At 38.1% G+C, this 26,365-nt stretch overlaps 1 protein-coding gene across 1 annotated transcript; it reads right to left on the reverse strand.

Moving 5' to 3' along the window:
* Nucleotides 1–2,620: 2,620 nt before the first annotated feature.
* On the reverse strand, nt 2,621–24,702 carry LOC122351912 (prostaglandin F2 receptor negative regulator-like). Its single transcript, XM_043249326.1, has 8 exons — nt 24,355–24,702; nt 22,309–22,680; nt 18,261–18,677; nt 12,081–12,506; nt 10,554–10,958; nt 9,423–9,530; nt 5,239–5,538; nt 2,621–3,885 (listed from the first exon to the last, which is right to left on the reverse strand). The coding sequence occupies exons 1-8, from the start codon at nt 24,401–24,403 to the stop codon at nt 3,719–3,721; spliced, it is 2,244 nt and encodes a 747-aa protein (XP_043105261.1). The 5' UTR covers nt 24,404–24,702; the 3' UTR covers nt 2,621–3,718.
* Nucleotides 24,703–26,365: the final 1,663 nt, after the last annotated feature.

The following is a 26,365-nucleotide window of genomic DNA, read 5'->3' on the forward strand; positions in this document are numbered from 1 at the left end:
ATCTTATGTATTTTTGTACTTTTAGTGTAAAGCCGACTGAGAGACATTGGATCTTCAGTTTTTCCTGACTATGACTGTTTATAGACCGTTTCAACGGTCGCTATAGTGCCTGGCCTGAAGTGAACTTCTGGTCTGGCTAGCGCCATCAAGCTACAAACGCAGCTAATAAAGAGTAATGGAGTTAGTCTCAGGTTATTGTGCTGTGGGATGCGTTTTCCCATACATTTTTATTTGGCGGCCTGCCATGATATCAAAACTGACAGAATTACCCAAAAGGCTGAGTTGAATAAACACATATAAAACGTTTTTATATCACTGAATTTCTGAAAGAAGACTGCCGTTTTATTTCAATCTTGCATGTAAGGAAGCGTTTGTAGGCTCAGTGCTGCTTTACAGAGATGTCTACAGCCGTTACTGGGAAATCCAGTTTCTCATGCTTAAAGCACCTCCTGCTGGCAGAGAATGAATTCGAATTTTTAAAATAATGTGTTATTAATTCCATTGCGATATCTACTGGAAGTTAGGTTACGCCACAAAAGCATGCATGTACGCGAGTGCGCAGTAACGTTTGTTTATGTTGCTGTCATTGAAACAGTCTATATTGCTGTTATTGCCATGGCAAGAATGCAGTGTTATCAACCAATAACTCATCAGCCCCTTTTGCTCTCTCAAATCTAATTCTGGCTTGCCAAGCGTTCTATGATAGCGTTTCTTACCTAGCCATCAGTGTATATATGGTCTGGGTTGAGGAGTCAAACCAAATTTCACAAAGATGTACAAGACAGGAAATAAGCCTTCTCAGACTAAAGCTTCTTGTTAAGGCAAAAAGCCCCACTGGTTCACATAGAACTAGATAGTCAGGATTATAAGGAATCGCCAAAATCTCTTTAATTCATCCAAGTGCAGGTCCTATCTCTTTGTCTTGGGAAACATAAAATTCTCCCAAACTGTTAAAATAAAATGATTAAATTTCATATTTGAAATCACCAATGAAATCTGACAACAATTGTGCAAAAATTGGCGACTTTTGCTGAAATAGCATTAAAGAAGCTTATTTCTCAGGCGAGATCAGCCAGTACGCATGCACAGTCCTAGGTGGGCGTCTCCAAATGCTCACTATTTCTATAGCAACCGGAACTTCTAGCGGCAGATGCAGTGGCGCGCTGACTTCCCAGATCAGCAATTGGCTATTTTTATTTAGAAGGCGGGGCTTCTTGTGATTGATCACCCTTTCAAACGTTGCATTTTCCCCATTCAAAACTATACTTGTGACAGGTCTTGGGTATTCTGTTATCTTTGGGATAGCGATGAATGCCTAGGCTTGCAAATTAAGAAAATGAAACCATCTCTGTAAAAGGGCATAGCTCAGTGTCAAAGGTCAAACCTCCTCAAGGCCTTTTGGGTGCTTAAAGACCTTGTAATTTGTTTAACAAGTTCTGATGCTCTAGAAACAAACTGAAATCACACAATGACCTGGATAACTAAGAACCTTCATAAGCTTTCAAAAGCGGACAGTAAATCCCATGCTGAGACTTGTTGAGAGAAGGTTACAATGAAGTAATTTAGTGTCTAACATTAATGCTTTAGAGGAAAGGAGGCTAGAGTAAATATCTAAAGAAAAGCTGTTGTAGAATATTTAGAGACATGTCTAGGACAGTTTAGATTTCAACAAAGGGACCTACTCAATATCTTCAAGACAGGAAACTGGGAAACTAAACTAGAATCAAATGCTTCACAAAGTTTCAAATATCAATAATTGTGTAATTGACAAAGAAAAAGCAGCATTAATAAATGGTTAGCTAAAGAGTGCAAAAATTTGCTAAAACTGTTATATACATGAGAGTCTTCCACAATTTAATACTCTTCAAAAGATAAAACATATCATATTTGTGCTTACATTCATTGCAAACAGACCAAATCAAGAGGGAAAATTATCAGTGTATAACTTACACTTTTAGAAAGAAAATTTCATAAGAACTGCTTGAAACGGACTTATACGGTGGGCTTTTTCCTTGAAAGAAAAACATCTGCATAAGAAACTTTCCATTTAACATTCTGGATGGTTCTGGATAACTAAAGTACTTGAATACACATCATTATATTATTTTATACATTTAAATATCTATATTGATTTTACAAATTAAAAAAAAAAAAAACTGCTTTTGAAACTTCTGGACTAGTTAATTTTATATATTTAATAACAGTAGTAATTTTGTCTAAAAACAAGCAGAACCAAGAAATATCTTAACCTATCTGGGGCAACAAAGGCGTTCAAGTCAAAGAAGTTAAATGAAAGTAAAAAAACTGTGAAGCATCAGTTGAGAGGAATGTTAATAAATATGACTGCAACTTTATGTATATAAAACACATCTTCATTAAATAATGCGACAAAAAACCCTGTTAGGGGACAACTCAACAGATGTGGGAAAAACAGAAATCTCAGATTAGCACACTTATATATATATATTTTTTTATTTATTATTGAGAAATAATGTTTTCTTGGTTTGCTATTGAGAACTAGTAATGTCAGTCATTGAATAACAAAACAGAAAAAATACTTATTAAGAGAGATGGTAAAAGCGCATAAAATTTCACACAACTAAAAATAAAAAAGGAATAATTCTTTGAAAAAAAACATCCATTTAATAATATCCATAAATGAACTACAATAAAACATCTTGGTGAAATTCCTTTTGACATTTGTCTATAAATGAGGCTCTGCATAGCTCTCTCACTCTGAGATACAGTAAAACGCTCATAACAACAGTTTCCCTTCTCAGAAATACTTATCTGACCACGTTGTGGATAAAGAGAGCATTTGTACAAAAGATCTACAATAATAACGTCAGTGCGGGTCAGTTGTGTCAGTATAATGAGTGCTTTCTGACAAAAATGCAGGTTTGGGAAACTGGAACCAGCAAAAAGAGTGAGGAATGAGTTAATGCCAACAGTGTGGATATCAGTTATCAGGGCCTTTGAAATGCCTGACAAGCGATCTTTAAAGCAGGCCGCTTAAAGCCAAGCCACGGACTGACAGCCTGTTTGGTCCGTTCCCTCGAGTGGTCACTTCTGGATCTGAGAATGATGCGGTGCAGCCTTGAAGCACTCATCCATCAGCCATATATCCTTTTGCCTGTGGTCAGTCATATTAGGTTCCCTACTGTTGCGAGCATAACTCTGACAGGCAGGCAGGGTGGGGGGCACGGCGGATGTCCGCCGACGATGTGACAATCAAAGCCTCTGGGACTGCAGCGGTTTAAAAGGTCAATCTAAAATTGGAGTTTGTGCCACACTCACAACAGACAAGTTCTTGGCTCTTTAGAGTCCTTTCTATTAAATGCTATAAAATCATCATAATCAGCCGTAAAAACTGTAACATTGCTGGTTTGGGCCATTGTGCAGCTCCAAATTTGCACTCAACAAAATTTTTCATTCCTGGTGCTCTCATCCCATCAGCAGTCAGGGGAAAAAAACAAAACAAATAAACATTGGATGTGGCCGTCAGGGCTCTATTCCTGAGAATAATAAGTGTATTATTGCATCCCAAGTGGGAATATGGAGCTGTCAATTGGAGTGGCTCAATCCTCAGAGTGCACATAGTCAGGTTCTCCATCTCTTATTAAACAATGTACATATCCATATTCTGTCCCAAAGCATAATACATCAAGTCGGTCGAAGTGGTTTGGGCAGGATCACAGCAGTGCAAAAGGGGACTGGTTTAATCCATCTCTAGGTCAATAAGCTTGTTACGGGGACGGGGCGTGTGTATGGGGTTCCTGGAGAAACAGCAGTGAGCAACAGCAAGACCCAGCAGCACAGAGAGAACACCGGCGATCACAGCAGCAGCCAAGCCGTATCCCACTGGCATCTTCAAGGATTCCCACACTGCGGAAAAACAAACTGAATGATCACTGTCAATCATAAAGACACCAGATAAAAAAAAAAGAAAAAAAGTTGTGGGAAGCAAAGTTTGGGAAGAGCAGCTGGGGATGTTGATTTCAGAAGAGTTCCCGTAGACATAAACGGTGAAGAGAGCATATGAAGTCACAAGCACTTTTAGGACCTTTAATTTGTGACAGAAAAATACAACCTTCCAGAACTCTCCATCCCAGATGGTCCTTGCTTTATCTTGAAATGTTTTAATAGCCAGTCTTTTCCGGGAGGGCCACTTTTATGCAGAGCTTAGCTCCACCACGATTACCTGCACGTTTCTAGTGATCCCGAAAACCTTGATTAGCTGGTTCAGGTGTGTTTAATTGGAGCTTAAGCTAAACTCTGACAGAAGGTGGCCCTCCAGGAGAGCAGAAGGCTACACTTTATTTTGATAGTTCACTAGACATTCTACTAACTATACTAAGTAACTTTGTAACTGCATGTTAACCAATTTCTACTTAATTTGTAACAACATGTCTACTAACTCTCAGAGTAGACTATGGGTAGGTTTAGGATTAGTAGAATAAGCTTCTGATCGTCAGTATGTTGTGTACCCATCAAAATAAAGTGTTAGAAGATATTAAGCAGGCAGTCTACTAATGACTGCTAGTTGATATGTATTTGTAAATTTGCGTACTTTTAGTAGAATGTATAAAGTGGACTGAGGACCCTTGGTCCATAAGCGATATTACTAGTCATTACTAAAGTCTTTTGCAAGACACAAACTAATAAAATGTATTTATTTAATGATAATGGAGTGCAGAAAGTTTTACTTGCTTGTTTGTGACAAAAGCATCAATTCACTCTTATCCCAATTTATCTAAAAGGCAACACGAAAACAGCCTGTACCAATCTCTATGACTTTAATAACTTTAATTCTAGGGGACTGATTGAACATCCAGTCATAATTCTCATTCTCACCATGGTCCCATCAACATGAGCCCAACAAGAGGACAACACCAAACAAACCAGCCCGATCGTCAGCTTGGAGTATCCAGGCCCTTAAGCAGAGGTCTCCATCCCTGCTCCCAGAGAGCTACCATCCTGCAGACTTCAGTTCCAGCCCTGCTCCAATACACATTCCTGGGATTATAAAGCAACCCCGATAACACACTGATTAGCTGGTTCAGGTGTGCTTAAATGGAGTTGGAGGCAAAATCTGCAGAACGGTGACTCTACAGAAGCAGGACTTGAAACTACTAAAGTTACACTTTCAGAGAAGTTTTCCAGGCTTGCTTTGTTTTTCTCATGTATATGGAACTGGACTTTAACAATTCCCACCCTAGACACAACCAGGATTCTTACATTCTGTTTTGACTGATAGAAATGTTGAAGCCGAGGCTAGGTCCTTCTCCTTGTTCCAGGCACCAGTAGCAGGAGACAGGAGCCAAGGTGTGGCGGTACAGTAGTATTCTCCCACATCTCTATCCTGAATCTTGTGCAAGCTCAGGACAAACGTGTGTCGGTCAGTGCGCTCCAGACTGGTGTCATTGGAGCCGGTCTTCTTTACCACTCCCCAGCGGTCCATACTGATGAGAGGCTGGACTCCGTTATCTAAAGCCTGGTGTGTGTTCTGGAACCAGCGTACATCAAATGCCATATCACCTGTGGAACGGACAGAGTAAAACTACTTAAGCCAGCATGAAATCAAAATGGACATTTAAACAACTTCTGTTTCACAGTCTAATCAAGTGTTGCTCTACAATCCTGTTTCACTCAAAAATTGATAAATGTCTGATTATAGAAAGTAAATGGGTTTTAGGTGGTATTGAACACTGACTTTATTCATGAGAGGTAATTTCATCTGAATGTTAAAGTGGATTGTTCATAAGCGATCCGTTGCAACACAAACAGCCGAGATGTTGCTGCGGCTTATTCAAGCATGTGTGTGCCATAACCACAAGGGTATTCAAGTAGTGTATGAAAAGAAAACAAAGCTAAACTGTGTCTTTCAAGTGGCTTAATACCAAATACACTCCCTGATGATCCAGAGCGAGGCAGCAGCAGTCTGACAGACTCAGGCAGGTCTCTGCATGCAGCCCTCACTGCTATGTGTGGAATCTCAATGAAGGCCATTGGGTAATCAGAAACTGACAACCATGAGCGCAGCTCAAGCCCACCACAATTCACCACAGCATTCTGATACTCATCAAGTAAAAACCAAGACTTCATCTCATAGCAGAATCCCATGTGAACAGCATACGGCTTATGATTCTTAAAGTGCATGGATCGTCATATTTATTTATGAGTTTGTGACATTTTGGTGAAAAACTGTTTTAGCTATTTCTTCTCTCTTTTTTTTTTTTTACAGTATATACAGATTGTCTCTGACATGGCTTACATTTTTTTCATTTTTTTTATGTATATATACCTTACAAATATTTATCATGGTTTGGCAAGAAATGTCTTTCTAAAACCACATTTCAACTACGGTAAAAACGTACAGCATTTTTTATTTCTGTGAAGCAAGGCTGAATTTTCAGCATCCTTACTCCAGTCTTCAGTGTCACATCCTTCAGAAATAATTCTAATATGCCGATTTCGTGCTCAGATTAACTTCTTAGAATTGGCAGTGTTATAAACAGTTGTGCTGCTTAACATTTTTAGTGGAAACCATTATACATTTGACACTGTGGCCCTGAACAGCTTTATATACACACATCCTTTCATAAGTAGATGAGGAATGACAGGTCCCGACTAGCACTTCCGAGGCCGAAGTGGACAAAAAGCACAAAGGCTGTTGATTCCTCCTCACATTTGCTGGATGATCTTTATGCTGTCTGTGGTGATTAATTACTCAGTGTTTTGCAGCTGTAGATATCGAATTGAGGCAGTACAGTTATGAACTATGAGAGAGAGAGAGAGAGAGAGAGAGAGAGAGAGAGAGAGAGAAAAGTGATCCTCACACTACTCGGTGTTACTTTTTAACCAGTGAATTACAGTAACTTAAAAGAATTGATATGACAATATGATGATTGATGCTTATAATATGAAGCCGAAATACAGCTTCATTTTATAATCTCAATCCTAAAAAAAATTAAATAAAATGAAATGAAAGTTTAAATGAAGATCAGATAACAAAAGTCAGGCGGAGCATTCACAAAATTGCTATCAAGTTAGTATTTATCATTTATCAAACAATTAGCCAGTGGAAAAAAAGAGGATATTATTATGACGACAGTGAACACATATCCCATTGTTTTACAGTGGCCTCCCAAATGTAAATCCCTAAATTGAAATAGTGCCTTCAGCCTATGAAATGTTTTGTGTAGGACTTAACACACTGGATGCTGTTAAACTGCACAGGCGTTTTCTATGAACCTGAGATCATAAGGAGCCTTAAGGGAGCAGCGCTGCGCTCATTCTCAACCACTGTGAACAACAACTAGGCCAAAATTAGCCTTAAAACAAGGAAATGTTCTTTCTGCTCTAATCGAGCCCAAAATAAAAGAAGAAACCCTCTCCGAACTCATGAGTAACTTTGACGGTACTCATGGGTACTTTCATCTTCCGGCCTTCCGCTGCCTTTCAGCTGAAGCACATGTTCTTGGCTGCATTACTTGAGTACATTAGTCAGCCTGTGTGCAAGAACAAGCAATGTAGACATTAAGATTTATGAATTAAATGAAAAATTAAACATTGTAATGTGATTTCACAATACAATGCTGAAGAGGAACAGTTCATTCAAATGTAGGTGAACATTTCATTTCCAACTCGTATTCTTTTTTTTTTTGTCATGGCAGATAGGTCGCACAAAAATGACATTTCTAGCATTATTTACTTACCCTCATGTTGTTCCAAAACTGTACATCTTTATTTCTTCTGTAGAACATTAAAGATGATAAACGGTATTCAGTGTTTAACTGAAAATGGAAGTCATTGGGGTGTTTGATTCCCAGTGGTTTGGAACAACATTCGGATGAGTAAATGATGACAATATTAAGCATAAGCAAAACTTGTTAAAGCTTTGGAATATAGTGAATGGGTTGTGTGGAAAATATGACATCGAACTAAGTGTGAGTACATGATGACTGAATTTTCTTTCTTAGGTCAACTATCCTTTAATAGGAAAATTCTCAGTGACATACCGTCTATTGCTGCTTGACTCCCTGAGGATTACTCTTAGAGAAACACAATAGAAACAGAAACTTCTCTTCCTTCAGGGCGGTAATCTTTTAAAAAACGAACAATAAAGCAGCACAAAAACATCTCTTGTTTCTCTATACTGTATTTTGAAAAGAGAAGTGTGAACATTGTGCCGACATGTATCTATGACTACAGCATGTGTGTGCCTGCCTGTGGCTACAGACCGATGAGGGAGCGTTTTACGTCGTGTTCTGAGTATTACCCAACATTCAACCACGAGTGTGCAACATTTCTGACTGATACCATCACAGCAGGCTGAGCAAGATATGTGACCAACTGCAGCACACAGCTCTGAATCACTAGGATCACTAAAACAAGGAAACATCCAACCACTCACATCTAACACACGGCCTCTCCACTCCAAATCACGTTTTTTAATTCCATTCTACAGAGTTTGAGCGAAAATGCCAAGAGGCTAACTTTACAAAAACTATGTCTGCTCAGCTGCCTCAATTGTAAAGTTATTACGTTTTCGTAAAACTGCGAAATGCTCATAACTGAGTATACAGTATTTGTGAGTAACTACTAAGCAACACGCAGAAAATGATTCAGGAAGAAAAAAAGACGCTTTGTCACTCCAGTACAGGATGTGAGTCAGGGGGTAAAGCTCAGGTGATAATCTCCAACTGGTTGAGATTAGTTTATAGGCTAATATCAACTGAGAATAACCACGAAACACACCCACATGAACAACAGCACACGCCTTTGAAGAAAATGAAGACTGAAGGAAACAAACTGAATTTAGATACCTTAAGTTAAGTTAAACGTTGATATTGCTGTTAAAACATGCCACCCAAGACAGCCTACAAGGTCAGACTGGTCTAAGGCAAAAAACTGAGCAGGAACGAAAAGACACTAAAATAACTGGTGAAAAGCTAAAGTGTTTTACAAAAAACCTTTAAATAATTAAAATACCTAAGAAAGCACTTGGTTACTTCTGAGATTCTGTTCCTTTTATACATCAGATTGTGACATGAAATGGACTGGGAGATTGAAGTTCACTGGGGATGAATCTCTTATCTGTTAAGATGGAACGTCAAATATTTTAATATATTTCCCTCCAAATTCTGCACATTTCTTCAATGTGTCAAAAAATAAATATATAGTGATCTTGAAAAGCATTAGGACATAAACCACAGTTAAAAAGGAATGAATGCCAGTGGATTAGATAAAATCACCAAATTATTTAACGTAAAATAAAGTTTGAAAGATTTGAAATTGCAAAAGGAGAAAAACTTCAGTGGCATTTATTTAAATGTTTAGAAATTAATTTATCTTAATCCTTCTATAAACTATGTTATATATATATAAAAAAATATAGACAGTAGACAAGCAGCACTTGCCAGTGTTCGGTGACGCTTCCAGGATGGATACGATGCACTTCATTTGGACTGTGTCCCCCGGCAACACATTGTTTGCGTCTGAATGAATGGATATGTTGAACACTGGGCCTGCATGAGAAAGTTTTGAAAGTCAACTTTATGTCGAAAACTTAAAATTTTTTAAATATTACAAAAAATTTAATCAAACCTCAATAGTGGCAACAATGAACAGTCTGAATTTGTTATTACTGAAATTTCATTATATACCTAGAAACAATTTAATATTTTAGCACTTCTGGTTCCATTTTCCTGAAGTTGGGCTTTTGGTTAAAAGCCTAAAATAAAGTCTGCAGTGAACACAAGTTCAAGATATTTTCATGCTTTATTCTACAACGTAATATACATCATTAATATGTATGAATTTTTTTTAAAAGCTTTTACTTGTTATGAAAAAGATGGTTCCTAACAAGGGGCTAAATGGCATTACAGAGGTCAATTATTTTTTAAAAATGACTGAAAGAGCTATAAGTATATAAGAAGTTATAGTGACAGCGAAGGTAAAGTCATGGGACCGAGGTGCAGTTTGACTATAGCCTTTTTACTTCTGCTGACTAAATTATTAAGGCTATAAAATTCATAAAACTACTCTCATTTGGGAAGATTATCATGAGGAACAAAGCATGTAAGAATCAAACTTTTGCTGATCACAAAGCTTGTTCCTCAATAAACCAAAAACTGCGCTGTCCAACAAAACTGCAACACCTCTGCAGCACATTTTAATTGTTTTGTTTGCCATCTTGGTTTTATTTTTCCTATTACGGGATCACCTTTACTGTGAGGGATACATTTGAATTTGGTTTTAGTTTTTAGAACCAGAATTCACACGGGAGCGTGTCTGCGATGTTTTAAAATGCTGCCTCTGTACAAAAGAGAGTGAGAGATAAAAAGAGAGTCTCTGTAGGCAGCAGGAATCTGCCCTGAGGGAGACACTATAGAGGTCTAGTCATCTAGAATCAGACAGAAAAAAGGAACTACAGAAAGCGTATGAGAGGGTAACATGACCTCAGCTGTAAACATACCCCACAGGCAATTCAGTATCATCCTTCAGACTATTAAAGCTCGCTGAATATAGTGTAGTTAGCATGATAATACCTGTGTGTACAAAAGTGATCTCAATCTTGTTGGACTCCGCACTGACGGCTTTGATCCAGTCTTGGCTCTGATCCCGTGTCCAGGCTGTGACATCACAATAGTAGAACCCACGATCTGTGACTTGGGCCCCATACAAGCGGAAGCGGTACTCGAGCTGCCCGGTCTTCTCCAGAACCACGCTGTCGATGCGGCTCGGCTCGCTCCACTCCTCTAACTGCAAGACTGAGTCCTGGTTAAGTGACAACACTTTATGGGACTTTCCTCCCAAGGTCTCCTCAAAGCGGATGAGCACAGAGTAGCCGGGATTCTTCAGGCTCTGACCAGTCACCAGACAGCTCATCTCAAATGTGGATCCTCCTGTCGAGGCTTCTCTCACACGATGGGCTACAACTTGCAAAACTGGAACTAAAAAGATCACATGCATTAAACTGAGACCAAAATTGCCATCAAGAATGCTTAGACATTCCTCAATTAGTGTGCCAGATTTGACATTTTCCCCATATTTATCCTTTCAGAAATACTAAAACAATGCTAACAGATTTAAAAGACGCAGTTGCCCCTTATGTGGTGGTTGCCACCATGTTCGTTTCATCAGTATCAGAAATTGTGTCAGAACACAGCCTAAGTGAAATGAAGAGTGCAAAGGAGAAGGTCCAGACCAAGACAGAACAGCCATTGTGAGCTAAATCTGTCTTCACATCGCAAAAAACACAATTAAATCCATTTACTCTAATCTCTTATTGAGAGCTGAAAAATGAGAGACATTGAAGACTTTTAAACATTAAAGCTTTGATGCAAGCTTTTTAAAACTGTTACAGTTGCTGGGAGCACTTAGCTCATATCAGATATATCAGAAGAGTGACATGAATCCTAAAAACAGGCTGGGGACAGTTAGTTACATTGTTACTAAAGGCCGGAAACCTACAACTCTAAAGTTTAAGAGAACAAACCAATTTTTGGCTATTCAAACTGTGCGGTCTGAATGCAATACAAAATACAAGTTGCATTTCTAACTTTGATGAAGTGAGGAATGCTGGATGGAAATGCAAAGATGAGTGTAAATTATACAAATGCACAAGGAAACATTTAATTTACCCAATAAACAAGACGAGATAACTTGATTAACTAGTGGACCACTTTGTACATAACTTTTGGTAACTCTACAATAAGTAAATTCAATTCAACAGCTAATTACTCATCAACAGTTATGCTATACAGTTACCACAAAAACAGAATTAATTTCAAAGAGAATGTTTTAAAAATGCACACTTGTTTCTCTGAGGCTTAGGGTCTACAAGTACAAGTTTTGTTAGCATAAAGAGCAGTAACACAGTATACTGAATGAACATGAATATGTTAAACAGCTCCAAACATTTTGAAATGTGTTAGCCAAGTACTTGCATACTTGCTTAAAGAGCATAAGAATGTTTAAAATGTTAAATGATTTTATGGCCAAAAATCAAATTATATTTTAACAGACCCAAAAGAAAGCTTCACAAAAACAAAGACCTCAAATTTAAAGCTTACTTTTTGGTGTCCACTGAACAGTGACAGGCGCTGACTGGACCTCCTTTGCTTTTTTTTCCCATCCGCTCTGCTGAGCAGGCTTCCATGCTGTGACCACACAGGAATAAGAACCCATGTCTGCGTCTCGAGTCTGAAGCATTCGCAGAATGAAGATGTTAGACTCTCTCCTGGTCACTGCTATGTCCCCACTGTCCAGCCTCTGCTGGTACTGACTGCCTGCAATCAGTGCTCCTTGTTCATTCAGGGAGGCTACAGTGATTTTCTTCTGAGATACATCTCCAGGAGCGTTTGTAGAGTAAGACCAGGTCACGCCCAGGCGGCCATCTTGGAGGTGGAGGAGGTCGAACACCTTACAGCGCAGTTCAGTGGGCTCGCTTGTCGACTGAGGGTTCAGAGATTGTGTCAGGTTCACCTTGAATTGCAGCTCTGTGAGAGAAGAAGGCAAAAGAAAGATCTCAGTCACAGACCGTGAAACATAAGCAACTTACGAAGAACGTTTGCCTGCATATTTTCATGAGATTTCCAATGTATTTCCCAACACAGAGGTCAGCCAAACAAAAACCACCGTTCAACAATCCAAGTAATGTTTTAATAGCACTACAGCATATTTTTGGGGAAATCAACAAAAAAAAATAATAAATAATAATAATAATAATAATAATAATAGACTAATTTCACCATCCTGTCTTGCAACTCCACTCTAATTTTAACTTCAGTAAGCATATAAAAAATTGTATTCAATACTGACTCAATGATTTACTTGTACCACCAATGCATTATTGGTTGCATTAGTGCTTATCAGAGTGGAAAATTACATTTTAAAATATACTCATGTAAAAAACAATATGGTAACACCTTATTTTAACAATTTAGAAATTCTGCTAAAAGTAAATCGCATGTCAACTAGCAGTTATTCGAGTATTAGTAGACTGTTAATACTAATACCTTCTTACACTTTATTTTGATAGACCCAGAACATACCGACTATCAGAAACTTACAAGTATTTCAGCATTTTCTACTAAACCCAAATCTACCCTAACAGTCTACTCTGAGTGTTGGTAGACATGTAGTTGCACTGATGAGAATTAGTTGAAGTATGTTTACTTCTAGTTAGTAGAATGGACTATTAAAATAAAGGGTAACCGACAATATTACTGAGCCTAAAATATATGGTAGTGTGTGAAGCTAAAACAGTTTACTATGAATTTGAGTGTACATCTAAGTGAACATTTTTAACTCTTTCTTTGCGTTGATTTAGTGAATAAACTGTTAGATTGCGTTCTCTCTTGTTTAAAGTGTTTTACGTTTTGCATGAAACTTTTGAAGTCTTGCTTTCAAATGACTTTTGGTTGAAATGTTTGCAATCTCTGAATAAAAATAATCAGTTGCCATTCCAGATCAAATACATCACAAAAGTATGAAAAACAATGTTTTAAATATAATCGCCCGGTCATAGTGTCTGGAGAGGTGCAGTAGTCGACCTAGTTTTTTTGTCTCTGGATAGGAAGGGAAGGGCAAGGGTGCACATTCTATCAATTTTCAGCTGTCATTGTTCAAGCTATGGAAAAACTCACACACACACACACACACACACACACACAGGTCTGGCTTTGTGTATCTGACACCAGGCCAGCTCACGTACTGCCTCTGCAGTCACACATTATGCCCAGCTGTTGTGTACTTTGAGAGAAGACACCTGTTTCTTTGGTAAGAAAACACATTTTTAGTTCCCTATTGCAAGTACCGTACTCCTACAGACATAGGACCTGAACTGATAAAAATTAGCCTCTCCAGATGCTTAACCAGTTCCTCTACTCCTTATCTTAAACTGACCCATATCAAACTATCGAAAATGCATGCACTTCCTCCAGCACTGTGTGGTCAAAAACATCTCACAAAACTGCTATCATCGGATTATGAAAGGAAAAAAAAATGAAGCTCTGAAGTCTGAGCCTTGTGCACATTACATTTAGCAGTATTATGTAGCGTAGCTTTGAATAACCTGCTACAAGGAAACTCCCCGAGCTGAATTCATAGTGCAGTTAGAATATGCAAAACACTGATTAACATTTAACGTTGAGGGAGAAGACTTCAAAAATAAAGCAGCATGTTGCACAGAAATCCTTGACATGGTTCTATCACCAGCGGCAAACATGGGGGGAAAAAAAAGACAGCTAGCAGTGTGTCTGAGCTCTGCAAGCACGCAATAAAGAGTATAAAAAAAACTGAACAGAGACAGAGCTCTACGATTAGCAGTTGCAATGTTTCACAATGAGCCATTAGAATGAAAGACAGAGAGGAATGCCTCAAAAAATGAGAGGAGACTTGAAGGGAGGGCTTTGCTACCGGCACTATATTCTTTCATAACAAAGCCAAGAAATTAACCTTCTTAAATATGTTCTTTCCCCAGTTACTGCCCACTTAAACAAAACATTATATCATGGAATAATGCTTTTCATGTCACTGTAATAATTATCCTGTGGTGAGACTAACAGCCTGAATGTACATTAATGCGTCGTGCAGGGCGTAAATGTAACAATGGAGGGTTTTTATGTTTTAACACAGTCTTATCGCTAGCCGTAACTCTGCTATGTCTCGCAAATTGGCTAATTGATAGGAATTTGTGTGATTTCATTCATATGTTTTCATACCATTCACAGCCATAACTCATATAAAGACTTCATCTCAGAAAATGGATTTACCCGTGAGACTTTGTTGTATGCTTTAAGTGATATCTGACTATTAATAATTAATTAGTCCTGACTTGTGTAGTGACTTTTTGCTGGGAATCCATTAAAATTTTGTTAATCAAGAGATGAAAATACACACACATACATATATACACACACACACAGCATTTTTAAAAATAAAGGTCCAAGCAAATTAAAAAAGCTAAATTTAAAGAAGAACTTTTCTGTACAGAAGCAGAATGCAGGAGTTCTCTTTCTTAAGATGGATGACACACCTCTTTCGCAATCACTCATCTAATCTATAATCATATACAAGGACACTTACTTCAAAGATGCACATTAACTTATATCTGCTTTCTAGCTTACGTGCTAGCTTATACTTCTAAAATACAAACTGCATACTTGCAGATGGCTCTTATGAAAAACAGTTTGTATTTTTCCTTATTTTTAAGCTGCTTTAGATAAAGTAACAAGAACAAATGTAAATGCATAAAATAGCCTTGAAACATTCTCCAGTGTGAAATGCAAAAGTATTTGAATAGCATTCAATTTTCATGACTTTGTGTTGTACTTTTGTACTTCTTACAACACATTTAAAACAGTTCCTATAGTGTCCAGGTCTACTTTACATATGCAAAACGTTTTCCTGCTATCATATGACACCGCAAAGCCTTAGAAACTGAATCTTCGTCCCTTACATTAGTTCATCCACTGTAACTGTCCGATACACCAGGAAAAGAACTTGATCAATCATTCACAGACAAACAACAGGTTAGAGATTATTCACCTCTGCTGAAACCGGACTGAACTATGCACAGACACAATTTTAATTTACTTCAATACAACAGAGTGAAGAAAAGTAAAGCTGATTCATAAGTGACAGATATGTAGGAGTCTTTAGAAAACGTTTTTTTATCAAATATGACTTCACCAAGATGTGCTTTCCATTTGTGAAGGGTGAAATGCAATGCACTCAGATAGGGCAGCCAGCGACTCTGTTTGCTTGGTAAACTTCAAACATCCCTCATACATTGTAACACTGCAGTCTGGAGGCCGGTAAGAGGGTCAGAGATAACATCGGGGGCAACAGCAAACACTACTGGCTCCATTACCCACAAGCACACCGCTGTTAAAGCTTCGGCCGGTACTTTCTGTGGTACTTTTGACAGCAATCTTACATAGTTACAGGTGAAGTACGGAAGGACAAGGTAGAGTATGCTGTGGGAAAATGTATGTTTGCACTTCTGGAAGTGTGTGGGACTTTCTATTCCCTGGGGGGGTTTCTTGTCTTGAGTCAGAGATGGAAACTGATTACGAGATAGAAACTGGAAAAACTGATTACGAGCAAATGTCTTGAAACTGTTTTCCATTCATGTTTGCTGTCAGTAAACTATAACTAGCAAAATGATGTGATCCGCACACCAGAAACACATGTTATTTCTACAAAACAGGGGAGGACAGAGGTGCAATAAATCAGGGAAAAATAATATTTACAAACCAAAATCATCACATTCATCAAATATCATGTAACTAATTATCATTATTACTTAAATGCTTATTAACATGGCTATCAATAACGCCTTGGCTGTTTATTAGTACCTAAACATAACTTGCATGACCATGTTCTACATCCATAAGCCTAAACTTAAAAACTACTAACTATTAAAATATATACATGCATATGTGTATATGTGTGTATATATAGCCTATTAATAGCTAGTTGTTTTCAAGTTTAGGCCTATGGATGTAGAACATGGTCACGCATTTAATGTATTTTTTTATTTTTTTATTGAGGCAAAAGTTGTAGTTAATTAATAGCCAGAGTTGGACCTTTAAATAAACCGAGACTGTATTTTGGATCTACATTGGGCATCTTTAGATATTACGACTTTGAATAGAATCACGCATTGCCAATATCTGTAATCCCTCAGGGCCTCTTTATAACTTCAAGTCACGCTGAGATAAAATGAACACATTTACTAAAATGAGAGAGCCACATGAAAGAACATCAACAGGCAGGAGCGCTTTTAATAAAATACTATAAAAAGGTCACAGCTACAGTCTTGAAATCCCTTCGAGTCTGCCATCATTGTTCCTAAGGCTTCATAATAACAGGGACTTAGAAAGCAGCATTGTCTCCTGTCTGGTGTCTACAGGCAATAATTTCTCTTACAAATCCCAGCATAAATTACAAAGAGATAAAGTAATGGTTTCTGTAACCCAGACAACCATGCTAATCTCAGACTCCAGGCAAACCAACAGTATATTTTCTAATGCATATTGGACACAAAATACAAATACCAGAGTGAACAGGTTTTAATGAATTATTTAAAGCATTTAAATGTGATATTATGTTAGTTAGACAATGTGTTTTTGATCACTGATTCCTCTTTCAGCAAAGATTTTGAGGCAAAACAATTCCCCACTGTAGTGACATTACGGCTATCATAGCGAGTCTTCATTTGATTTGAGAAATTATTTTTAGTAAAAACTAAACTTGAACCTCATATACTGAATATGCCCAGTGGTAAGCATTGTGGCTGGGGGAATTACCTGAAATAACAGCAACATCAACTCCACGTCATTTGTGTTAGGTCAAAACATGAATTATAACTTGCTTTAAAATTAAAGTATAAAACATCTATTTAGAATTTTTAAGTATTGTTTTAAAGTACTTGATAATTTACTCAACTGACTACTAACAACTTTTTAAGTCAAAAAGAAAGCTCAAAAATGCATTCCTGTTGGTTGCTTTTTTTTTATTTAATGGAAATTTTACAGCGTAAAAGGTTTGCTTTCTAGTCAATTAACTAATTTTGTCCTTAGAGAAACTGATTTAACAAAAAATGCTTTCAAGACAGATTTACTTCCACCCCTGAAGTTATTTACAAACAGTATTCTCCAGAAGGCAAATTATCAGTGTCATTTTTGAATTTAATAAATAAAATGAACTTTAAATACCATCACTTCTGCTGGACTACATTACCCATAATCCATAAGACAAATCAACCAATGGCAGAAGTTGCTGTTGCCACGCTCCTCCTACTTCCATGAAATACTGCAAATAACGTAATATCCCTAGACATTCTAAACTTTAAACTTATTGCTAAAGTTATTTATGTATTTATTTATAGCATCAGCCTAAAAATGGATGAAAATTAATCAAATGAAAAAGAAAAAACGAATAAACTCGTTACTCGAATAAGGGGACATCACTGTTGTGCTTTATTTTATCTTACTGGAAATGTCATTACAACTTCACAGTCTCAAGTCATCAAAAATGGAGAATAATCATATCTTGTAATAGCACTGCATATTTTAATAGAAGGCTATAACACACCATAAAACCGCCTATTCTTTTTAAAACAATGTCTCTGTCAATGGAGTCATCAGTGGCCCTATGTTTCGTGAATCAAAACCCATAATTGTATTCACAACTGACAAACTTGTATAAAAGAGGAACTGAGAAGAGAATGAGATGTGACTCACCTGTGGGTGTGACAACCACCTTTCCCATTTCTTCAGACTTCTCCAGAATCTTGCGCCAGTTTTTCCCTTCTTCACCCTGTCTAACCCACTCCTGGGCCGTACAAACATACTCCCCTTGGTCTGACGGCTTTGCTCTTTTCAGGACCAGTCCATAAAAACCACCTCCACGAAGGTCCAACTGAAGTCCACCATCTGCGTAGCGCTGAGTGTAGCCGAGCCCTACTTTGATCTTATCATCCGGTCCGAACGTCAAGACTTCCTCCAAGGGGTTGCTCCCTTTCCTGATGGACCAAGTGACGGAGAGGAAGGTGTGCTCCGTGAAGCCCCGAGTCGTGTTGCACTGGAGTTCCACTGATTCTCCCTCAGACACCGCTGACTTGGGGATGGCTGGAGCCACCTTCAGACTGTCCCCAATCACTAGACATTAAAAAAAAAAATAACACTTTAAAGCAGGCAGTATAACTAATTTACATTTTATTTGTTGCCACTAGCGCTGCAGAAGTTACACACTTCGTTTTAACAAAATCATAACAGATAAAGCATTAATTGGATATAAAGGTCTGGGGATATTATGTTTAGAAATTATTCTGTAAGTATGCATTAAATTGCTTAAAAGGGAAACTCTTGTTATGAGTTATTAACACTCATTTCCTCACATGTTTGTTACAGGAAAAGGAGTGTGGTTACTAGTACATCACAACATCAGCTAAAACAACCACTAAGAACTGGTTTGCATTTGACCCTTAACTTTTCTCACACTATGTGTCTGTCAGTGTCATAGTAAATAAAGTAAGCACTCTTTTGGCTAAAGTTTTAGGGAAATTCCTAATGGTGGCTGCTTCCTTAAAGGTCCTCTCTAAGGCCCGGCACCAAACGGTTCCCAGAGGGGAAAAAAATCTAGAAATCAAAAGGAAAAGCTCACACAGATATGATCATTATATCATTGACTGGCCCAGAGAATCTACAAATAAAGCTGGATCAGTCAGATATAATCTTATGCAGTCTGATGTAACAATTCAGTAATTATTATGATCTATTAACTACACAACCTCATATTTTATACTCCCTGTGTTGTTCGGTGCTTTGATTGTGCTGTTATTTTGTGGTTGTTGGTATGGAAGAATTCATCTCGTCCATCTCCAAAAGTGGAGTGGAGTGATAAAATCAGAATGCTATCTTACAAAAAAAAGCTTCAGAGCTCCTCCATTAAGCTCCACAGGCTTTAACTCTAGCTGACAGAACAAAGAATAAGTCTTTGTATTTTTGTGTTCAAGCCTTGCAGTGCATCATGTTCCATTTAAACTTTCAGTGCAACCTTGTTTAACTTCATAAACCTACTATATCTTATCTGAAACAAGCTGTCCATCACTGTATTGCACTGCATTACATGTTGAGCATAAATCTAAGTAGTTAAATATCATCATTTTATTAGGAGGTAACAGATTGACAACCAATATTTAAAAGATCTCACTGAGTTAAATTACAAGCTGATTAAAATCAAAAGTTCTTCTTCATTTTGTTCATATAAATATCAGCAACTGCTTCAAGCTGGAAACTTTTCCTCAGCGTGGGTCTGTAAGTACAATTTAGGAGATTTGTTTTATGAGTATGAGTTATAAAACAATGATGTATAACAATCATGTAACATTTAGACTATTTTTTTATACTTCCTTTTTAAATGATTTAACATGTCAGGCTTTGCAGGGTTAAGAAGTTGAAGTGTAGGAGTAGCCTGTCTTTTATTTTTAACTCAGCTTGATTGTGTTTGTATTAGGCAGTTAAAACAGGCCTCTGCAATCTTATTTTCATTTCCATTAGATAAGTTAAGGTTTCTTTGGAATTGAGATTTTGCTGTTCCAGTTGATCGACCAACAAGGATCGTAAGTGCCAACACAGATTTCTACAGCACAGGGCAACACATAATAGACAGCTTTTAAGACAGCAATACAATACGCTTTTAATGAAGCAACTCAACATTCCTTTGTTAATAGTTCTAAAGTGATGATTTCAAATTAAGATCAGAGGCTTGGATGGAAGGAAGGAAGGAATTTGGAACGGATTGAACAAAAGAATGGGTTTTAAAGACACTTTTTATAATGCATTTATTGTGATACTGTATTTATACAACAGCTCAATGGCACATTGAACTGTTGTATAAACACAGTATTACACAATATTACACTCATGAGAGTGATATTGCTCATTTAAAATACTTTAAAACAGAGTATGGACAAACCCTTGTGATAAACAATATTTACTCAATGTTGGAACTGGCAGTATACGGCCACTTCTGTTAATTGGCATAGTTCTTAAGCAATAATTTTTAAATGCCAAAATATCGCTTAATATATCAAAAGTCCATCATTAACAATGTCATTTTGAACTCACTGTTCCAATTTAAATACATACTAAATGGATGATAATGTGAATAAATACGCTTGTTTTGGGGTGAACATTAGTACCGTAGCGTACAGGTGCATCTCAGATTAGAATGTGGAAAAGTTCATTTATTTCAGTAATTCAAGTCAAATTGTGAAACTCATGTGTTAAATTCAATACACACAGACTGAAACAGGTTAATTCTTTCGTTCTTTTAATTGTGATGATTCTGGCTCACATTTAACAAAAACCCACCAATTCACAATCTCAACAAATTACAATATTATTAATTACCAATTTAAAAAAAACATTTTTGAAAGTATGTTCTGAAAGTATGTTAATTTACTGTACATGTACTCAATACTTGGTGAGAGCTCCTTTTGCTTTAATTACTGCCTCAATTCAGTGTTTCATGGAGGTGATCAGTTTGTGGCACTGCTGAGGTGGTTTGGAAGCCCAGGTTTCTTTGACAGTGGCCTTCAGCTCATCTACATCTTTTGGTCTCTTGTTTCTCATTTTCCTCATGACAATAACCTATAGATTCTTTATGGGGTTCAGGTCTGGTGAGCTTGCTGGCCAGTCAAGCACACCAACACTATGGTCATTTAACCAACTTTTGGTGCTTTTGGCATTGTGGGCAGGTGCCAAATCCTGCTGGAAAATGAAATCAGCATCATCAAAAAGCTGGTCAGCAGAAGGAAGAAGTGCTCTAAAATTTCTTGGTAAATGGGTGCATTTCACTGCAAATCATCACAGATTGTGGAAACTTAACACTGGACTTCAAGAAACTTGGGCTATGAGCTTCTCCATGATTCCTCCAGACTCTAGGTTTCCAAATGAAATACAAAACTTGCTATCACCTGAAAAGAGGCTTTTGGACCACTGGGCAACAACAGTTCTTCTTCTCCTTAGCCCAGGTAAGACACCTCTGACATTGTCTGTGGTTCAGTAGTATAGCCAGATTGCCCAACACATCTGTGTGTGGTGACTCTTGGTGCCTTGACCGCAGCCTCAGTCCATTCCTTGTGAAGTTTACTCAAATTCTTGAATCTATTTTGCTTGTGATTCCTCATAAGGCTACAGTTCTCTCAGTTGGTTGTGCATCTTTTTCTTCCACACTTTTCCCTTCCAATCAACTCTCTGTTAACATGCTTGGATACAGCACTCTGTGAACAGCCACTTTCTTTGACAATGACTGTTTGTGGCTTACCCTCCCTGTGAAGGGTGTCAGTGATTGTCTTCTGGACAGCTGTCAGATCAGCAGTCTTTCTCATGATTGTGTAGCCTGGTGAACCAAACTGAGAGACCGTTTTGAAGGCTCAGGAAACTTTTACACGTGTCTTGAGTTAATTAGCTGAGTGGCATGTCTCTATATTCTAATTTGTTGAGATTAAATCGGTGGGTTTTTGTTAAATGTGAGCCAAAATCATCACAATTAAAATAAACAAAGAAACTTAAACTACTTTAGTTAATACATGAGTTTCACAATTTAAGCTGAATTACTGAAATAAATGAACTTTTCTATGACATTCTAAGATGAACTGGTGGTAATATGTATTTTACAGTACCCATGGAGGGTGCAACGCCAGAATGTTTTGGACACAGGTTTTGCACACTTTATTTCTGAGAGTGAAATAATAATCTTTAAAAAGTAAAAGACTTGACGCACCTTTGAGCTCCACATCGGCATGGTAGTTCCCGCTGATGACTGAATCAGTGCTCGGAGTACTGCAGCGATACAATCCACTGTCTGTTGCTCTGACCTTCTTGAATTTGAGTTCAATAGCAGCATCTCCCAGCTTATTATAACTGATGTCACCACTGTTAACCCGGTCCCTCACTGAAGGGTCCACAAAATTACTGTCAAAAGTGGAGACGAGCGAGAGCAATTTTTCTCCGGCAAGGACCAAAGCCCACTCAAAATCCTGATCTCGGGTTCCCTCGTAGTTGGACACATCACAGCGAATGGAGACAGCTTGCCCCTCAACATGGACTAGAGGACCGACCGGAACCTTCACCACACGGGCCTCACAGAACGACACTGAGAGAAGAAGAGAAGATGCCTCAGTATTAATTAAATACAGGAGCTCGTACTGAGGAAAAAACTGCTCTGTAGTAACAGTATGATCAAATACAATGCAAATGAGTGCAGGATGAGTCATCAGTATTTTTGGTCTGGTTTTTTTTCCTAAAAATAAAACAATAAACGTGTTTATCTGTTAAAGGTTTTGTTGGAAGCTACACTAGCACAAATATGACCTCAAAGAGATGTGTCTATTTATGGAAATGTTAATTGTAAATAACCATATTAGGTCATGGATGAGTTCAAAGCACCGGAATGAAAACACGCCATCTCATCTAAAAGTGAATATTAACATTTTATTGGGTTGGGAATTAAGTGCTCTGAGACAAATTATATCAGCATGGCGGCTGAAGAGAGAAAATTCACTAGCGTAAAACAAGCCAAAGAATGAGCTGGAACATTACACTGGAGGAAACAAGCTGAAAAGGAGAGCAGAGGGACATAAACCAAAACTGAGAGAAGGTGGCGTGTAAAAACTTGCCTCTTCATGAGGGATCGGCTGTTCTTGTAAGGAGGAAGACTTACTTCAAGGAACAGAAGACAAACATAGTAGAAGCTAGCAAAATGTATAGTAAAATAACCCTGCTGTGCAAGGGTCATGCAATGGAGGTCAAAAGCTGTAGTATTAAAACAGGACACAATGAAAGTCGGTAAGTGAAAGCAGATGAGAGCTGATTACATGAATGATAATGAATAGGAACATGCTGAAACACATCACCAAAAAAAGAAAAAACTAATAGGGAAACTAAACAGAAACTCTAAAGCCATGCACTGTTATGATGAAAAAAATAAATAGTTGTATAAGGAAGAAAATGCTTCTCGTATCTCTAGTAGTCAAAAGTAAAATTTGGCTTTGGTGCTTTGGGCTTTTTAGACAAGTATGTTTTAGAGCATGACATTTTAAAAGTTGTTGGATGCAGTTTATAAGTTTCATTAACAAATGTAATAGTTTGACTCTAAGGCCATTTTGTTACTTTTGTATGAGAAACTATTTTGGCACTATGCGCCCACAGTCCTAAAGCAAAACCACATAAGAACCACTAATATAGGTAAACACGATTCTTGAAAAACAGGTTTGTGCTATCTGCTTGCAGTAAACATATTTTACACCCAGGCTAACCCCTGGATCACTTCACAGCCCTAAATTAGAAGCTAAACTCTGGCGATTGGCATGTAGGCAATATTAGACGACCGAGTCCTGGAGCATTCACACTGTACATCACACACGTACAGTAACGTGCACCTCAAGGTTGGCTTTGGGGATATACAGTGAAGGGAAAAAACGCAATAAATCTTACAAATGAATATTCTTACGCTCATTAACAGACCAATGTAATATTGTTGGTTAACGGTATAAATGGTCTATATAAACCGATAACGATAACCTCATCAGACTGAAATTTGAGGTCGGTATGAAAAACATCAAGCTGAATTCTGTCATAAAATAATACAATAAACAACCGCATTAGAGTTTGCAATAAAAAAGAAAGTGACTAGAACGCTTTTGTTAGTTGTTATCTAAATCAATGAAAGGCAAACATACACTTTTCACGCGCGTTTTTTTATAAACCAAGCCAACTTGTTACATTAAAATAACGAGCACGTTACTTAATCAAGAACTGCTCAACTCACCAAGAGCAACGATCAGAATCACAGGACGGAGTCCCGTTCCTTTATCCATTTTGTGAAAGCGCGTGATTTTCCCACGGGATCGCCTTTGTCATTCAAACCGAGCAGAGAGTGTGAGATCCTCCCGTGTGCGCGCGCGGCGGACGAACGGCTCTCCCCCTCGGTAAAGTTGAATTAAGTTTTGCGAGAGTCGCGCTGTTTAGTCCTTTAGCGTTGCGAACGCTGGTACATCTGCGCACGCCGCACGATAAAACTCGGGACGGAGGGTTGGATTGGCACAGTCGTGTCCGGAAGTGGATGAGTGCGTGCGTGCGTGCGCGTGTGGATATTTTCCCTCTGTTGGATAAGGAAGGGGACACCGCCGTGCTGTTCGCCGCAGGTGAAGTACCGCCGCACCCGTAGCAGCGCGGCGCTGAGTCGTGACAGTGCAGGCAAAACACAGGCACTAATTATCTCCCAGAATAACTCAAAACGTCCAGAGAGACCCCCGAACCACCCACTTCTATCCTCACATGTTCCCAGAACGGTGCAGAATGAATCATTTATAGCAAGAAATCGTCCTCATTAGCCTATCTGTCCTTTCATCTCTGAGAGAAAGTCATTGAATATCCGCTCTTTAATTTTAGCACCGCATTCATACCTACATAACTGTATAAATAAATACTGTGGAAATAAGTGCTTTTTTTGTTAAATCTAAGTATTGTATTAAAAAAATGAAATATGAGTTATGCTGTGAAATTAGTATGAAGTATTTTCAATTGTGCACTTTGTAGGTCCCTAGCAAATGCACCAATCAAAAATCCGCACCGTGAGATTTTCTTGCTTTCAGCGAGGGACGAAATACAGTTTGGATAGTTATCTAATCATGGGGAACATTTTACACAAACTCTTGCTCTTGCGCGTGCTGCAGTCGCTAAAGCAAAAGGTTTTAAATTCCAATGCTGATAGTCACTTTCCAGAACCTTCACTTTCCACCTGAACAACATTTAAGAAACGCCTGAAGACACACCTTTGAGCGCTTAAGCAAACTAAAGTCATGAAACATAAAAAAAAAATCTCCTTTTTTCTCTCAGTGCATTTCGTTTCCGCTCTATAACATCTGTACAAATCTAGCTTGTTCTTGCAGCTCTGCATTGCAACACAGCGAATACCGAAAAACTCTTCTTTATAATCCTCATGTTTCAATTCAAATCTACTAAATGGTTTAACATGATTTATTTTGAATAATACTGTGTCAAAATATTAACACTGTTTGCACACAGACAGAGAAACGCATTAAAACATTTACGCGTATGAATGCGTGCACAAACTTCCCCAAATACTCAGGATGGTCTGTGGAGAGGTCATGGGGTCACGGGGTGAGCAAGGGTTAAGGCTCGGTGTACCTTTTGGTAAGCTGCAGTGAGAAACACTATGTGCTACTATTTTTACTTGTTGATGCAGAGCATATGGTTGTTGGCTCAGGACTTCGGTCACACTGCAGTGACCTGCTGCGACACACACACACACACACACACACACACGTACGCATGCACGGCACGACCATAAAGGCAAAATTCGTTAAGGTACGATCACACTCCTTTTTCACAGTTCTACGGACCTCAATTGAGAACAGCTCCTCCCAGTATTAATGCTTTCAGAACAAACACGGCACACCCTTCAGACATGCCTACATTAACAAAAGAGCAGCTAGCTGGCTCTGTGCTGGATTTACAGTACAAGCACAACCCAGATTACCATATGAAAACACGAATATATACTGTGACGGTGACTAATGACGGCGGGATGTCAATCAAAGTCGTAATGCTCTCAGCCGTACTGAGTTTGATCTATTTAATAATCTCACTCATTTAAGAAAATTGACCAAATGATACTCATTTGAAACCTAAATAGCCTACTAATCAACTCCCTGCGTTAGTCATGCCATTCCCGTCAGTACATCACAGAATAGACAGAGCAGTAGAGTTATGTTCTGTCTCATCTTGTAGAAATAAATATGATCAGAACGGATGAG

The sequence above is a fragment of the Puntigrus tetrazona genome, chromosome 9 (genome assembly GCF_018831695.1).
Source record: "Puntigrus tetrazona isolate hp1 chromosome 9, ASM1883169v1, whole genome shotgun sequence".
NCBI lineage: Eukaryota > Metazoa > Chordata > Actinopteri > Cypriniformes > Cyprinidae > Puntigrus > Puntigrus tetrazona.

What these genes read in the sequence shown, in the direction of transcription:
- LOC122351912 (XM_043249326.1), bottom strand. Translation starts at nt 24,403, where the DNA reads ATGGATAAAGGAACGGGACTCCGTCCTGTGATTCTGATCGTTGCTCTT. An exon ending in GATTCTGATCGTTGCTCTTG is followed by an intron (nt 22,681 to 24,354) that starts GTGAGTTGAGCA and finishes TTCTTCTCTCAG; the next exon opens with TGTCGTTCTGTGAGGCCCGT. An exon ending in GGAAGCGTCACCGAACACTG is followed by an intron (nt 5,539 to 9,422) that starts GCAAGTGCTGCT and finishes TCCGTTCCACAG; the next exon opens with GTGATATGGCATTTGATGTA.